The sequence below is a fragment of the Scyliorhinus canicula genome, chromosome 1, assembly GCF_902713615.1.
Source record: "Scyliorhinus canicula chromosome 1, sScyCan1.1, whole genome shotgun sequence".
Taxonomy (NCBI): Eukaryota; Metazoa; Chordata; class Chondrichthyes; order Carcharhiniformes; family Scyliorhinidae; genus Scyliorhinus; species Scyliorhinus canicula.
The window spans coordinates 134,596,795-134,614,354 of record NC_052146.1 but is presented as its reverse complement, the minus strand read 5'-3'; the positions used below and the strand labels follow the sequence as shown (position 1 = coordinate 134,614,354).

The 17,560-nt window shown below is 42.5% G+C and overlaps 1 protein-coding gene across 5 annotated transcripts in view; it reads left to right on the top strand.

The window, feature by feature from the left end:
* Positions 1-17,560, top strand: part of macf1a (microtubule actin crosslinking factor 1a) — an 837,043-nt gene that overhangs the window by 367,292 nt on the left and 452,191 nt on the right. For all 5 annotated transcript variants that reach the window (XM_038800586.1, XM_038800577.1, XM_038800561.1 and 2 more), the window contains exon 4: positions 10,333-10,410. In XM_038800586.1, the coding sequence (XP_038656514.1) occupies positions 10,333-10,410 (78 nt within the window). The remainder of the gene's footprint in view (positions 1-10,332; positions 10,411-17,560) is intronic.

Below are 17,560 nucleotides of genomic sequence, written 5' to 3'. Positions count from 1 at the left end.
CTGTGTTCTGTATTTTCGCTTATACAAAATAGTTTCCCAGTAATCATCCTATCGGCCTGCTCCTGTGTTATATTGTTCTTTGTTCAAATCCATTTTATACTTTCAAGCATCTCGATCTGATTGTCCTGCAACCTCCTTAAATGAGGGGAATACAAGCCAAACTTATGCAATCTGTGCTTCTAATTTGACTCCTACGTCCAAGTATCTTTTTGGTAAATCCTTTGTTAAACCTGGGTGAGGCCAAAAGATTTGCTATTTGGGAAGCTTGAGATTGAATAGCTGATCAGTTTTAATATTTGTTTAAACTGTGCTCTGTTAATATCCCCTTCTGTCCTCTTTCAGTACTTCTGTCGAGTTACTGAATGGATGTGCTGTAGTATGTTTCTCAAGTGCTGGTATCTGGTATAACTAGCTAGAAATAATGTATTATTTAAATTTAAGCTATTGACGACAAACTAAATTTTCAGTTAGTGACAGCAGAGGCTAACGGATAAATATGATTTGTGCTTCTAGTACTGATTTATTATTATTCCCATCTTGCATTTCATTAAATTCAGCTTGAATGGACTCTACTGCATTGCAGTTTTCCCTATAACGATGGTGGCATCATTAGATCTGCAGCTCCTCCGGAGCTATTTCTGGAAAAACTCATTCAACTAGTTGATGGTTCTCCTTCCAAATGTCTTAGGCTTGATAGTGGTGTTCAGTAACGCCCTAAATTTTCAGCTTCACATATTCTGCAAATACATATTACAGCTTTGGGAAAGAAAAACTCGCACCTGAACAATGGCTTTTACAACCTCAAGTTACCTCAATGTGCTTCACAGGCAATGAGACATTTCGAAGTGCAGTCATTATTGACATTTAGACAAATGCAGCAGCCAATTTATGAACAACTAGCTCCAAACAACAACAATGAAATTAATAAGTGACCAGACAATTTCAGACCCTCTGCATTTGTGCTGTTTTGCGGAGGCATAAATGTTGGCAAGGACATGGGTCAATATTTCCCAGTTCTGCTTCAAATTATTAGGTTGTGTGGTCTTTCGAGGTGTCGGTGCAGACCCAATAGGCTGAATGGCCTCTTTCTGCTCTGTAGGGATTCGATGATTCATAAGCATAATGTGATTGTTGAGAAGAAAATTTGCTGGCAGATATATACATCATAACAAACTCTGCTACAAGAAGTTCATTTGAAGCTTTTGTGTGCAATTTCTGTGTTTGCTTTTACCCTTATTTGCTCTGCCACTCTGTCTTTATGTCCTATGCTGGATAGAAAAAGGAACAGTCTGTGCTGAAGAACTTGCGCTTGGTGAGATTGTCATCCTGTGTTTCTCAACATGGTCAAGAAGAGGGGTATTATGAGGGGGTATGTGCCAACCCCTCCAAAAGGCGGTGCAATAATTACTGTATCACTGCTCGATAATCCACAACGTTATAAAATGAAATAGCACCTCAGATTATATGGATTATTTATTTTTTTAAAGATTGGTATTATGTTCAAATAGAACTTTTTTTGCACAAGTTTAAGTTTTATGGTTTTATTTTGAATATTTTACCTTTTGCCTCATTTCTTCCCACTTCCCTTTACCAGTGTCTCTTGAGCAGCTGGAATAACTAAATCATTTCAACTGTAAACAGAAACAGATGCCATTTTACCCTGAAAAATGGTAATTTCTGTTTCTTAAAAAAACCCAATATCAGTCTCTAAATAAGACGCAACTTCATTCTGGAGGGTAGCCATATTGGAATAAGGTTTGGGTTTTGAATCCAGACCATATCAGAGGTATTCAATCTCTCTAATGACAGAACTTCTGGGACATATTATGCTTTCAATATTTTATATTTCGAATTTGGCACGGGAGCGTGTCTAATATCTGGACAATATTGTTGCATATTATAGAATTTACAGTGTAGAATAAGGCTTTTGGCCCATCGAGTCTGCACCGGCCCTTGGAAAGAGCGCCTCCACCCTATCCCGTAACCCCAGCTAATTTTATTTTTTGCTCTGGCATTGTGCTATATTGTTTTTCCTACCAATTATAAAGACCTTTAAGTTTGCCATTTTTATTTACTAATTGAAAGAACCCAAAGCGGCTGATTGTGCTGCTGATCTTTGAGGAAAAGACTTGGTGCACAATGTTGTGAACCCTTTTTTTATGTGGTATTGAAAAGAGCTTAAAATGCATAATGGCTCAACCATATCAATATGTGGTACTCAAGTGGATTATCTCTACATTGATCCAGTATCTTGCTTGTGGCATTAATATGAACAAAAATAACAACTCTAATTCTAATCTTTCCTTCATTTAGTTTCTCCATTCATTATGGTTTCGGCAGTTTGGGTGAATAATTCAAGTTTTAATTAAGCAAGTTTATAATTTTAAATACTGCCTGACCTAAAAATATGGGCTCTGCGTAGACATCAGGTGGAATTTGATTTTGGCATCTTGCCCCTATCCATGAGTGGGGGTGGAAGAATAGGATACACAGCTGAATGATATAACGCACTCACTGGATAAAACAATTTCCTGCACCAAAAAGCCCAAATAAGGCTTAACGTTTTCTGTGCAGGACTTCTTTTTTTAAAAATAGCTCCTACTGACATTCTTTCATCATTCTTTCATCATATTTATATAACCCGGACAGCTCTAATCGGTGGAAGCCATGATGAATTGTGTGCTTTCACTGTAACAATTGAAGGAACCACAATAAAGGAAAAAATATTTTGTGTGTTTGCCTGCTGCCTGAGATTGTAGCATTGGTTTCCTTTATCCTAATGAATTAACCAAGACAAATTTTCAAGTGTTTGCTGTGAGACCTGGACTAACCTTGCACTCCTTGAGAATCGCTCATCCCCTGGATGCTTGCTAGTTCATGAAAGTTAAGAACCCCCCCCCAAATAAAATGGTGAAGATGCATGCAAGTATTGGTTCTGGTGTGTGATGTCAAGTATATATATTTTAAATTCATTTTTACAGGAATTTTGATGGCTAGGCCAGCATTTGTTGCCCATCCCTAATTGCCCTTGAGAAGGTGGTTGTGAGCTACCTTCTTAAGCCGCTGCAGTCTATGTGATGTAGTTACACCCACAGAGTTATTAGGGAGGGAGTTCTAGCATTTTGATTCCGTGACCGTGAAGGAACTGCAATATATTTCCAAGTCAGGTTGGTGAGTGACTTGGAGGGGAACTTCCAGGTGGTGGTATTTCCATGTATCTGCTGGCCTTGTCCTTCTAGATAGTAGTCATCGTGGGTTGGATAGTGCTGCCTAAGGAGCTTTGGTCAGTTTCTGTAGTGTATCCTGTAGATTGTACACATGGCTGCCACTGTTCGTCGGTGGTGGAGAGAGCAAGTGTTTGTGAAAGGGCGCCAATCAAGCAAGCTGCTTTGACCTGGATGGTGTTGAGCTTCTTGAGTGTTGTTGGAGCTGCACTCATCCAGGCAAGTGGGGAGTATTCCATCACATTCCTGACTTGTGCCTTGTAGATGGTGGACAGGCTTTGGGGAGTCCGGAGGTGAGTTACTCACCACAGGATTCCTGGCCTCTCATCTGCTCTTGTAACCAAAGTATTTATATTGCTAGTCCAGTTCAGTTTCTGGTCAACGGTTACCCCCAGGATGTTGATAGTGGGGGATTCAGTGAATATAATGCCGTTGAATTTCATGAGGCGATGGTTTGATTCTGTCTTGTTGGAGATGGTAATTGCCTGGCACTTGTGTGGCTCGAATGTTACTTGCCATTTGTCAGTTCAAGCCTGGATATTGTTCAGGTCTTGATGCATTTGCACGTGGACTGCTTCGGTGTCTGAGGCATTGCGAATGGTGCTGAACATGGTGCAATCATTAGCGAATATCCCCACATCTGACTTATGTTGGAAGGATGGTAATTGATGAAGCAGCTGAAGATGTTTGGGCCTAGGGCACTGCTCTGAGGAGCACTGATGTCCTGGGACTTAGATAACTGACCTCCAACAACCACAGCCATTTCCTTTGTGCTAGATATGATTCCAACCAGCAGAGAGTTTCCCCCATGATTCCCATTGACTCCAGTTTTGTTAGGGCTCCTTGATGCCATACTCGATCAAATGCTGCCTCAATGTCACACTCACTTTACCCCTGGAGTTCAGCTTTTTTGTCCATGATTGACCCAAGGCTGTAATAAGGTCAAGAGCTGAGTGACTCTGGTACAACCCACATTCAGCGTCCATGAGCAGGTTATTGCTCAGCAAGTATTGCACGGTTGATGATCCCTTCTATCACTTTACAGATGACTGAGAGTAGACTGATAAGATATATAATGGGCGGCATTCTCTGTCCTGCAAGTCTGGAATCGTGAAACGTCGCCATTGCTGGGATGCCCCAAATCCAGGGGGTGATCGGCAGGACGCAGGTCTCCCTATGAGCACCGTCACATGAGGGGGTAGTTTCACAAGTCAAAAGGGGTTCCATTCGCTGAAAGTTCAGTTGGTGTGTGACCACCGATACCCCGGGTAGCATGCACGACACCTTCATCTGACACACTCGCGGGTCCCGACATGTTCGAGGCGCCCCTCCATGTGAGGGGTTGGCTCCTGGGTGACAGGGGTTATCCGCTGCAGTTGTGGCTGATGATCCCTATCCGGAGGCCACAGGCCCATGTGTAGAACTGCTACAACAATGCCCATGCAGCAATCAGGTGCGTCATTGAGCAGTGCATCGGCATCCTGAAGATGCGGGTTAGGTGGCTGGTCCGCACTGGAGGGACCCTCCAATACAGCCCCAGGGGGGTCTCTCACATTGTGGTGGCCCACAGCATCCTCCACAACATTGCGCAGCAGAGAGGTGACGTGCTGGAGAGGAGGATGAACGCCATGCCTCAACAACGAGGAGGATGCTGAGGTGGACAGGACATGGGGTCCAGGTAGCCACAGACAGCTGCACAACATGGGCCGCAGAACATGGGACAATTCCACGGCAGTGGAATTTTTAACAGACCAAGCTCCTGGCATCCTATGATGTTGCTTTACTGTATAATTCTAACTCCAATGGCTAAAAATCCAATCTGTTCAGTCTTTCTTCATAAGATCAACCTCTCATTGAGTCCAGTGAACCTTCTCCTAAACTGCTTATAATACAATTCTATAATTTTTCAAATAAGGAGATCAAAATTGTACACAGTATTCCAGATATGGTCTCTCAAAAGCTCAGTACAATTGCAGGAAAACTTTCCTACTTTTATATTTCATTCCCTTTACAATCATAGAATTTACAATGCAGAAGGAGGTTGTTTGGCCCATCGAGTCTGCACCAGCCCTTGGAAAGAGCACCCTACTCAAGTCCACGTCTCCACCCTATCCCCGTAAGCCAGTGACACCACCTAATGTTTTGGAAACTAAGGGGCAATTTAGCTTGGCACACCTTTGGACTTAGGGAAGAAACCAAAGCACCTGGGGGAAATCCACACAGACATGGGGAGAACATGCAAACTCCACACAGTCACCCAAGGCTGGAATTGGATCCCTGGAGCTGAGGCAGCAGTCGTAACCTCCGTGCCGCCCATAAAATAAATAAAAGCCAATATTCCATTTGCCTTCCTAAACACTTGCTGTACCGCCATACTACTTTTGTGATTCATGTATAAGGATACCCAGATCCATGTGTACCACTGTCCATTTAAATTGTATACTGCTTTTCAATTCTTCCTGCCAACGTGGGCAAGTTCATATTTGCGAACATTATACTCCATTTGACAACCTGAAAATGATCCATTTATCCCTATTCTCTGTTAGCTAACCAAACCTTTATTTGTGCTAATATGTTACCCGTACGCTATCGAATCCTATCTTGTGCATTAACCTTTGATGTGGCAGCTTATCAAATGCCTTCTGGAAATCAAATGCACCACATGTAAGGGTTCCCCATCATCCTCCTTGCTTGTTATTGCCTCAGAAAACTCTAATAAATTAGTTGAACATTATTTCCCTTTCACAAATCCATGATGACTCTGTTTGATCATAATATGATTTTCTAACTATCCTGCTATAACATACTTAGTGATGGATTCTACCAAGTTGTCCATAATATATGTTAGGCTAACTGGCCTGTTACATTAGCTATCTTCCAATCCCAGAGGCTCTTGTATTTTAAAGTTATTTATTAATCCTGCCTCATTGCTCATTATCAGCTTGGCTTGAGAATGTAGTGCTCTACGAAATTGTCCTGAATACAGTCTATGAACTAATTTTCCAGATCACCTTTGTCAATCTGATTCACCAAATCTGTATGTAGATTAAAGTCACCGAAGATTATTTTGGTACTCATTACACTACTCATTTATTTCATGCTGCATACTATGTCTTGCCAGGTAACTACTATTTGGGGAGTGGAGGTGACGAGCTACAAACTATTCCCACAGTTAAATTCTACTATTTCTGTTTTTTCTGTCTCCTGCTGTGGGGACAGTCACAAATATTTTTAACAACTTGACCATTTGTTATTCCTCATTATAATTTCTCCTGCTTCAGCCTTTCAAGGATCCACATTTATTTTTGCTACTCGCTTCCTTTTTACATTCTTTTGAAGCTCCTATAATCGTTTCATATTTCTGGCTAATTTACTCTCATAGTATTATTTTCCCTTTTATCCATTTTGTGGTCATCCTTTGGCATTTAAAACTCTTTAATCCTCAATTGCTACTTTTCTTGATAAACAATTGGTTTCTATAATGCAATGCTATTATTGTTAACCTATTTAAGTCATGATGGATTTATTTTTCCATGTAGTTATTTCTCATTGGAATGTAGATTTGGCAGGATGGTGGCACAGTGGTTAGCACTGCTGCCTCCAGCATCAGGCACTTGGGTTCATTTCCAACCTTGGGTAAATGTGTGGAGTTTGCACGTTCTCCCTGTGTCTGCGTGGATTTCCTCTGAGTGCTCCTGTTTCCTTCCACAGTCCAAAGATGTGAAGGTTAGGTGGATTGACCATGCAAATTACCCCTTGGTGTCCACATGTTAGGTGGGGTTACAGGTTTGCAGGGGAGTATGTCTAAGTAGGGTGCTGTTTCAGAGGGTCGGTGTCGACTCTATGGGCCAAATGACCTTCACCTGTATTATAGGGATTCTATGATTCTATTCTATAATTTGAAGTAATCCATCTACTGTCATGGCCTTTAATTTAATTTCTCAATCTACCTTCACCAGCTCATCACTCTTTTACACAGATTACATAGAATTTACAATGCAGAAGGAGGCCATTCGGCCCATCGAGTCTGCACCGGCTCTTGGAAAGAGCACCCTACCCAAGGTCAACACCTCCACCCTATCCCCATAACACAGTAACCCCACCCAACACTAAGGGCAATCTTGGACACTAAGGGGAATTTATCATGGCCAATCCACCTAACGCGCACATCTTTGGACTGTGGGAGGAAACCGGAGCACCCGGAGGAAACCCACGCACACACGGGGAGGATGTGCAGACTCCGCACATGGAGCTGTGAAGCGATTGTGCTATCCACAATGCTACCGTGCTGCCCCTATGCCCCTCTTGCCTATGTAATTGGTTTAATTTCAGTTCACTGCTTTGGTTCTGGATTTGGGTCTGCCACTCAAACTCAAAGTGAAATTCTATCATATGATTACTTTTCCCCAAGTTCCTTACATAAGATACTCATTGATCCTGTCTCATGATACAAAACAAGAGCTAATATGGCATCCTCCCTGGTTGGTTTCCCAATGTCTTGTTCTGAGAAAGTATCTTGCATTTATTCCAGGAACTTGCCTTCCAAATTACCTTTGCAAATTTGATCACTGCCAAGCAGGAAGAGTGGGGGAATGGGTTGAGCTGAATTTTGCTTGCCGAGAACCATCACAGACATATTGGGCCAAATTGGCACCACGTGTGCTGTAACCATTCGATTATTCTATCAGTTGTCTGAGCCTCATGAAGATTAAAGTGGTCCACAATTAATGCATTGTTTTTCTTGCGTTTCCCTCTTGTTTCTTGATTAATACTCTGTTCGATAGTATAGCTAGCGTTGGGGAGTGTGGACAACTATAATCTACTCCCACCAGTGTTGCCTGCCCCTTGCCATTTCTTATCTCCACCCATGCTAACTACTTCCAGCTTGTCTGAGCCAAGATTCCTCCTCCCTACTGTACTCTACCCACTCTTTATTATCAGGACTATCCTCACTCCTTGTTTATTTGGTTTGTCTTTCTAAAACATGGAATACTTAGTTCCGAACCTTGGTGATTATGAAACCAAATTTATGAAATGACTGTTAGGTCAAACACACTTACCTATACTTATACCGTTAATTCATCTATCTTGTTAAGAATGCTTCATGCCTTTTATTTTAACCTTGTATCATTTCCCCTAATTTAATTGTATTCACTGTTCAATTAGAATCCCTGTAGTGCAGAAGGAGGCCATTTAGCCCATTGAGCGTGCACTGACTCTTCGAAAGAGCTCTCTACCTACGCCCACTCCCCTGCCCTAAACCTGTAACCGCATGCTGATCATGGCCAATCCACCTAACCTGGACATCCTTGCACTGTGGGAGGAAGCTCGAGCACCTGGAGGAAATCTGCGCAGTCACTGGAAGAATGTGTAAACTCCACACAGTCAATCAGGTGGGAATCGAATCCGAGTCCCTGGTGTTGTGAGACAGCAGTGCTAACCACTGTGCCACCCACCCTGATTACCATTTTCCCTTCCTATCGTATTCTAATTGATACAGTTGCTCTGCTGCTCTGGGGCCTAAACGTCTCTCTTTAAGCTTTATAAATTTCCCCTCACTTAAACCCTACCTGCTACCAATTCTCCAAGTGAGGAATTCCAGCAATAAACCTCTGGCCACCTCTCTGCAGTACCAATGGCATTGGATGGCCAAAGGGTCCTGTTTAAATAGGACTATTTTATCTTTTATAAAATCTTGAGTGTTTTCCATAGCTGCCCATTGTATGTTTATGAGGAAAATAGAAGGTTTCTGTATCACAAGAGTATGAATTCTTAGTGTATCATTGCACTATGTCTGATTCAACGGTATTGGCAGGCACAAAATGGAACTGTTTCATTTACTCGCATCATCCATTCTGACATCAAGTAGTTTATACTTAAGAGAAATGTTGCTCTTATGTAACACGGTAGCACAAGTGGATAGAACTATGGCATCGCAGCGCCAGATTCGATTCCGCGCTGGGTCACTGTCTATGCGGAGACTGCACGTTCTCCCCTTGTGTGCGTGGGTTTCCTCCGGGTGGTCCGGTTTCCTCCCACAGTCCAAAGACGTGCAGGTTAGGTGGATTGGCCATGCTAAATTGCCCTTAGTGTCCAAAACGTTAGAAGGGGTTATTGGGTGACGGTGATAGGATGGAAGTAAGGGCTTAAGTGGGTCAGTGCAAACTCGATGGGCCAAATGGCCTCCTGCACTGTATGTTCTAAGTTAACAGTGGGCATTCAAATTGAAATTTGAACTGTCAAATGCATTTTGAAGGCTTTAATTTCCTTCCTTCTGCAATTCTTTCTAATTGATAGAAGTCTCCTTTATTGCCAGAAAATGCAGGAAGTACTGAGCAGGTCAGGCATCATTTGCAAAAAGAGAAACAGTTGTGTTTCAGGACCCTATTCTTTTGTTAGAGGTTCTGACAGATTGTCAGCATTGCCTTTGCCTCCATTATTGGACTGACTGGGTACTTCATTGGCTGAAACATAACCAAGTACTTCCTAGCTTTAACTTAATAAAACTCGAACTAATACATTCAATGTCACCATATATCGTAACTTACTGTTTTGTTGGCTTGAGGTTACTTGGCTAGGTGGGTAGCTGAAGGGTTAGGCTCAGAAAAGGAATAAGATCTTGGGAAGCCATGGGTAGATTGGCAGGTAGTTTGAGAATGAGGAAGGCAGCAGTGACTCAATTGGGCTCTAGGGAGAGATGGTTGTTCACTCTTCTGGTGACGAGATGTAAGACACAGTAGGATGTGTCATATTACAGTCATATGAATATGAATCATATTAGTCAAAATATCACTACTACTGTGCATGTGGTATAAAGGATCTGAATTGTTCACCCTTTCCTAGCTTTTTAAAATAGTCTAATTTAAATTTGTTGCTGAGATATTTCAGGAGAGATAAAGATTTTAACCTTGTAACCTATTTGGAATGCTGCCTGCTAACTTGTGTACACATGACAGCTGCCATAAAACTTCCTGTTCAGAAATGTGTGTTGAAGTCTATAAATATGACCAAAAGGAAGAGTCTAAACTGTTTTGCATCAATCAAATCTGCAGTTTATATTAAAGACCAGGACAAATCTAATTTATCTCCTTGTACTTTTTTTTTCTAGCCCCGTGAGAAGGGCCGCATGCGTTTCCACAGGTTGCAGAATGTACAGATTGCACTTGACTACTTAAAGCAACGACAGGTTGGTAAATAGGTACATGGTTATGTGGCGGCTTCGTAATTATAGTATTGAACTGTAACCCGAGGGGATGTACATTCAAAACCCCCCTGCCCCCAATACCAAGCTGTGAAATTGAATTTGCTAAATTTTTTTGCTTCCCTGCAACCTCTACCATTGCACAGGAATAACAATGCCTTGAATGACATCACCTCCAAATTTGCCACTGTCATGCACCATTTGACTTCAACACCTTGCTGTGCTGTTATTGTCTCTGGATCAATATCCTGCAATTTCCTATCCAGCACTATATGGCAGCACCATCACTACAAGCGTTTAAGTCAAAGGCTCGCCACTGTCAAAGTAACAAAGATAAGTACAGCACGGGAGCAGGCCCTTCGGCCCGCCAAGCCTGTGCTGGCCATGCTGGTCATCTAACCTAGAACCTTCTACCCTTCTGGGGACCGCATATGTCTATTCCCATCCTATTCATGTTTGTCAAGATGTCCCTTAAACCTCACTATTGTATCTGCTTCCACCTCCTCTGGAAGCGAGTTCCAGGCACCCACTATCCTCTGTGTAAAAAAACAAAAAAAAAAAAAACAAGTCCTTCGCACATCTCCTCTAAACTGTGCCCCTCGCACCTTAAACCTATGTCGTCTCAGGATAAGCAATAGATGCAGCTTTGTCCACATCTCAAACACATAAAGAAATGGACAAACATAATTTATTGACTTGTACATTACTTCCATGTTTTCTATTTCCGCTGTTGGATTTTAAATTGGTTTAGATACAATTTTAACTTTACAGTGTTGGGTCATGGTAATTAGATAAATTATTCCATGCAAGCTTCCCATGGGGCTTGATGGGCCATTGAATTAACCAGTGGGATTAAACCATGGAAACCATGAAGGTGTTAAAATTGTTGATCTGTATGTCTGCATGACGAGAGATGGTTATATAAAAGGATAATATAATATCTTTATATGTATTGCTGAAAAAAGACAATTTGTGAAAGCTTTTCATTTTGTACTGCATACTGGTCAGGACAATTGCAAAGTACCACTGTTGGGAGAAACAACAACTTTATGCTGTATGAGAAGAAAGTGCTGCTTGGTTGCCATGGAGAATATACAGTTGATAATGACTGACAGTTGATTGCCAAGCACTGTTTCTAATTTGCTTGACTTTGATTAGTCAAGACATTGTCCTGTGGAATGAACCAGCAAATGGCTATCACTTTGTTGTTTCGCTTGCATACTTCTGATGTTGTTGAGAAGTTGCAATATTTAAATCCACGACAGCATGTAATAATTTCCTTAATGTCGTAATGGATTCCATCCTGTACTCAAATTCACCTTCGAAATGGAGCAGTCAAATGAACTCCCATTCCTTGATATGTTTATTAAGTGTGTCCAAGAAGGTTTTTTGAAACAATATGTGGATAGTACGACTAAAGAGGGGGCTACTGGACCTAGTACTAGGGAGCGAGCCCAGTCATGTCACCAAAGTTGCAGTGGGAAAACATTATTATTATATAGCGAGCAGTGAACACTATTCCGTAAGCTTTTGGATACTCATGGAGAAGGTCAAGTGTTGTCCTAGGGTTAAGGTGCTAAATTGGGGGAAGACTAACTACAACCAGATTAGGCAGGATTTGGAGGCTGTTCTTTGGGGGAGGTTGTTTGAGGGTAAATCCACATTTGGAATGTGAGAGTCTTTTTAAGGAGCAGTTGATGGGAGTGTAGGACAGGCATGTGCCGGTAAAATGGAAGGACAGGAAAGCAAGGATTCGGGAACCATGGATGACCAGGGAAATTGAAAATCTTGTCAAAAAGAAAAAAGGATGCATACGTGAGGTACAGGCAATTAAAACCAGATGAAGCACTTGAGGAATACAAGGAAAGTAGAAAAGAGCTCAAGCAGGGAGTTAGGAGGGCAAAAAGGGGTCACGAAATGCCCTTGGCAGACAGGATTAAGGAGAATCCCAAGGCACTTTATACGTATATTAGGAACAAGAGGGTAGCGAGAGAGAATTGGTCCACTCAAGGACAAAGGAGGGAAATGATGTGCAGAACCAGAGGAAGTAGGTGAGATCCTAAATGAGTATTTTGATTCAGTATTCACAAAGGAGAGGGACACGTTGATTGGTGGTGTCTCAAAGGGATGTGTAAACACTTTAGAACAGGTTTTTATTACAAGGGAGGAAGTGTTTGGCGTGTTTAAAAAGCATTAAGGTAAACAAATCCCCAGGGCCAGATGGCATTTATCGCAGGGAGTGGAGAGATGAAATCGCTGGGCATCTAACAGAAATCTTTGTGTCCTCGTTGGCCACAGGTGAGATCCAAGAGGATTGGAGGATAGCCAATGTTGTGCCGTTAATTAAGAAGGGTTGCAAGGATAATACGGGTAATTATAGGCCAGTGAGCTTGGTGTCAGTGATAGTGAAATTGTTGGAAAAAATTCTCAGAGATAGGATCCATGCACGTTTAGAAGTGAATGGTCTTATTAGCGACAGACGACATGGTTTTGTACGAGGGAGGTCATGCCTCACAAATTTAAATGCATTTTTTGAGGAGGTGGCAAAAATGATTGACGAGGGAAGGGCTGTGGATGTTGTCTACATGGACATTTGATATGGTCCCTCATATGGCGGCTGTGCAGAACATTAAATCATATGGGGGTCAGGGGTGAACTAGCTGGATGGATTCAGAATTGGCTTGGCCATAGAAGACAGAGGGTAGCAGTGGAAGGGTGTTTTTCCGAATGGAGGTCTGTAATTAGTGGTGTTCTGCAGGGATCCGTACTGGGACCTCTGCTCTTTGTAATATATATAAATGACTTGGAAGAAAGCGGGTCTGATTAGCCTAAGTGGCGGATAGCACGCATGTTGGTACTGCACTAATAGCAGTGTTAAACAGCTAGCTTCATCTGTGCCTCACATTTGAGATACACCTTGCCCTTTCAGGGTAATCAGATGTAGAACAAAGAACAATACAACAAAGTTTGCGGATGATACTAAGATTGCAGGAGTCGTGGATAGTGATGATTGTCGGAGAATACAGCAGGATATGGATAGGCTGCAAAATGGGCAGAGAAATGACAGATGGAATTTAACCCGGACTAATGCGAGGTGGTGCATTTTGGTAGATCCAATTCAGGTGGGAGCTAAAAAATCAATGGCAGAACCATCAGGAGTATAGAGACAGAGATCTGGGCGTGCAGATCCACAGATCCTTAAAAGTGACAGCACAGGTGGAAATGGTAGTTTAAAAAAAGCATATGGCATGCTTGCCTTCGTCAGGTGGGGTATCGAGTATAAAAGCTCGAAAATTATGATAGTTATATCGAACGTTGGTTAGGCCACATTTGGAATACGGTGTCCAATTCAGATCACCACACTACCAGAAGGACGTGGATGCTTTGGAGAGAGTACAGAAGAGGTTTACCAGGATGTTGCCTGGTATGGAAGGTATTAGCCATGAGGAGAGATTGAATAAACTGGGATTGTTCTCCTTTGAGAGACTGAGGCTGAGGGGCGACCTGAGAGAAGTTTATAAAATTATTAGCGGTAGAAATAGGGTGAACAGTTGGAGGCTTTTTCCCAGGGCGGAATTGAAAATCACGAGTTCAAGGTAAAGGGGCACAGGTTCAGTGGAGATGTGTGGGAGAAGTTTTTTTTTTTTTTTACACAGCGTGGTGTAGGCCTGGGATGCACTGCCAACTGAGGTGGTTGAGGCAGATAGGTTTGCGACCTTTAAGACTTATCTAGATATGCACATGAACAGGGGTATAGAAGGATACAGGTTGTTGGTCTAGATGGGACTCATGATCGGCGTGGGCTTGGAGGGTCGAAGGACCTGTTCCTGTGTTGTTTTGTTCTTTGTTCTACATCTGATTACTCTGAAAGGAGAAGGTGTATCTACAATGTGAGGCACAGGTGAAGCAACTGTTTAATGCTGCTATTAGTGCAGTACCAACGTGAGTGCTGTCTGCCACTTAGGCTACTGTCATCAAACTAAAAAAAACATTCTGCCTATCCCAGTTCAGTAATGTGAGAAATGAGTGAGGTATTTAGGCTGTACATCCCAAAGACTGGCAGATGGTGTAAAATAGTTTGTCTCTTCCACTGTTCTCAACGGTGCAAATATAGACCGTACCCAACCAACCCATGCTTGCAAAATGCAAAACTCAACATTAGATATGATTGGGCAAAATTTGTGAAATAATCAGTCGGGCTTGCAGTGTGGTGCATTTGTGTGCTCTGGAAGCTACATATATTAATAGCCAGGGCCTTGTTCTTTACAGACTGAAAGAACATGGCTTGAAGACAGGGTGGCAAGGTGGCACAATGATTAGCCTTGCTGCCTCACAGTGCCAATGACCTGAGTACAATTACGGCCTTGGGTGACTGTCTGTGTGGAGTTTGCTCTGGGTGCTCTGGTTTCCTCTCTCAGTCCAAAGATGTTCAGGTTAGGTGGATTGACCATGATAAATTCCTCCCCAGTGTCCAGGGATGTGCAGATTAGGTTAAAGGGTCATCGGGATAGGGTGGGGAAGTGTTCTCCGGTGGAGTGCTATTTCAGAGGGTCGGTGCAGACTCGATGGGCTGAATGGCTTCCTGCACAGAAGGGATTCTATGGACACATGTTGCATCTGTTCAGTTAAACAAAATAAGTGATAGCCATTCACTGATTCATTCCGCAGGGCAATGAGTTGCCCAATCAGAGTCCAGCTGCATGGTTTAAATTTCAAACAATGCTTGGCAGTTGACTGCCAGCCACCATCAGTGGTGCATTCCCCATGGGAATGCCTTATCAACCCGAGTCCACTTGCCAACAAAGCAATTCTCGTCTCATACAGTATAAAGTTGTTGTTTCCCCTGATATTGGTATTCTTGTGATTGTCCTGATGAATGCAAGATGAAATGTTTCAGCAAATGTATTTTTCAGCAATTCTCAAGTTCTTCTCTACTAAAGACTAATCATTACACCAACTTCAATTATTTTAGGTCAATGAAAATTCAACCAGAAGTACATCCATTATTGTGACTTGAGTGGAACTATAATTTCTTCCCCCCCCCAACTTTGTTTTGTTTTTACCATTTAAAGTACCCGAATCTTTTTTTTCCAATTAATGGACAATTTAGTGTAGCCAATCCACTTAGCCTGCACATCTTTGTCTTGCGGGGTGAGACCCACGCAAACACAGGGAGAATGTGCAAACTTCTCACAGACAGTGACCTCAGAGCAGTGAGGCAGCAATGCTATCCACTGCGCCAGCATATTGTACCGAACTATCATTATCATTTAGCCATAATTCAAATTCACATAGTTAGAAAAATCAGTGACAAACAGTTTCTACATCCCCAAACTCCACAAGCGATCGATAAAATTATTTTCTTTTAAGTGTATTCATTGAAGTCTTATCTAATAATACTAACAATATAAAAAACACCAAGCCTCATCAGTAAGCACAGGACCCAGCTCCATCTCCCATCTAGTCCTCACCCCATCCAATGGGGTGGGATCCGATGAGAGTATAGCCATATAGGTTTGAGATAGACCCCTCGCCAGTTGAGCAAAGGTAAAACCTTCCTGAGCAAAGAAGAGGTCAGAAAGGAAAGAAAAACCTTACGGGGAAAAGTCACGAATCTGAAAATAATAATTGGACGACTGAAATTTGTCAGCCAGCTGCCTAAAACTGGCAAAATCTCCCCTCTACAAATAGGTCCCTAAAATGCTCAAGTCCTTTTGCCTCCAAGATTTAAACAGAGTCCAAACCAGAAATTAAGAAGAGCTGATTGTTACAAATAGGGGCAAAAGAAAATGGAAAACAGTGCTGCCGAAACGGTTCTCTAATCCTGAGGGAGGAGACCATCACCGGATTTAGGGAAAGTCTAGCAGGAGAGAAGGGCAGTGGTGCAGTAATTATAGCATGAAGTGTAGAGGTAGTGCACGAGCGAGCCTCCATTCTGCCCCAAATAGAAATGGGGTCACTAATCCACTGCAAACGTTTTTGGATATTGGCAGCCCAAAAGTTAAAAAAAAAATTGGGAGAGCCTGTCTCTTTGGACAGAACACTGCAGATTCTGGGATTGCTACCCACCCAAATCAAAGCAGAAATCAATTTGTTAAGCTTAATAAAAAAAAGGCTGTGGGCAAAAGAAAATAATGATACATTGAAAGAAGAATAAAAACCCAGGTTAATCATTTGGTTCCTACACGCCAGAGACAGAGGGAGGCTGTTCCACCTCTGCAGATCCACTCTGGCATTTTGATCAGGCTTGAGTTGTTCAATTTATGGTGAGGCCCAATTATCGGCCACCCGGACCCCCAAATACCAGAGACTGGTATTGAAAAGGTAACAAATAAACTGAACTCTTTTTTTTTTTGTGGGGGGTGGATACCAGAAAACATTAATTCTGCCCAAATTCAATTTATAACCAGAGAAGGAGCAAAATGTATGAAGCACCTTCATTATGTTATCTGTGGAGGGAATCATGCCTGTAATGTTCAGGCGTATGTCATCCACATAAAGCAATACCTGATGCTCCAATCCAGCCCGACAAACACCCCTCCATTGATCAGAGGCCCGCAACACTATAGAAAGAGTATCTATTGCCAAGGGGAAGAGAAGTGGGGGAAGAGGGCAGCCCCATCTGGTGCCCCTACCCAAGGGGACGTAATCTGAGTGTAAAATGGGTGGCATGGTAGCACAGTGGTCAGCGCTTTTGCTTCACAGTGCCAGGGACCCAGGTTCGATTCCTGGCTTGGGTCACTGTTGGTGTGGAGTCTGTACATTCTCCTCGTGTCTGCGTGGGTTTCCTCCGGGTCCTCCGATTTCCTCCCACATGTCCCAAAAGACGGGCTGTTAGGTGAATTGAGCATTCTGAATTCTCCCTCGATGTACCTGAACAGGGATGTACCTGAACAAAGGGATTTTGACAGTAACTTCATTGCAGTGTTGATGTAAACCTACTTGTGACACCAATAAAGATTATTAAATGTTCATGCAAATGCTGGCAGTAGGGTCATTATACAACAGACGAATCCAGGAGGCAAATTTATGGTCGAACTCAAATCTCCTGAGAATCTCGAATAGATAATCCCATTCCACCCTAGCAAATGCTTTTTCAATGTCCCGAGATACAATAACCCCAGGCTCGGGTGCT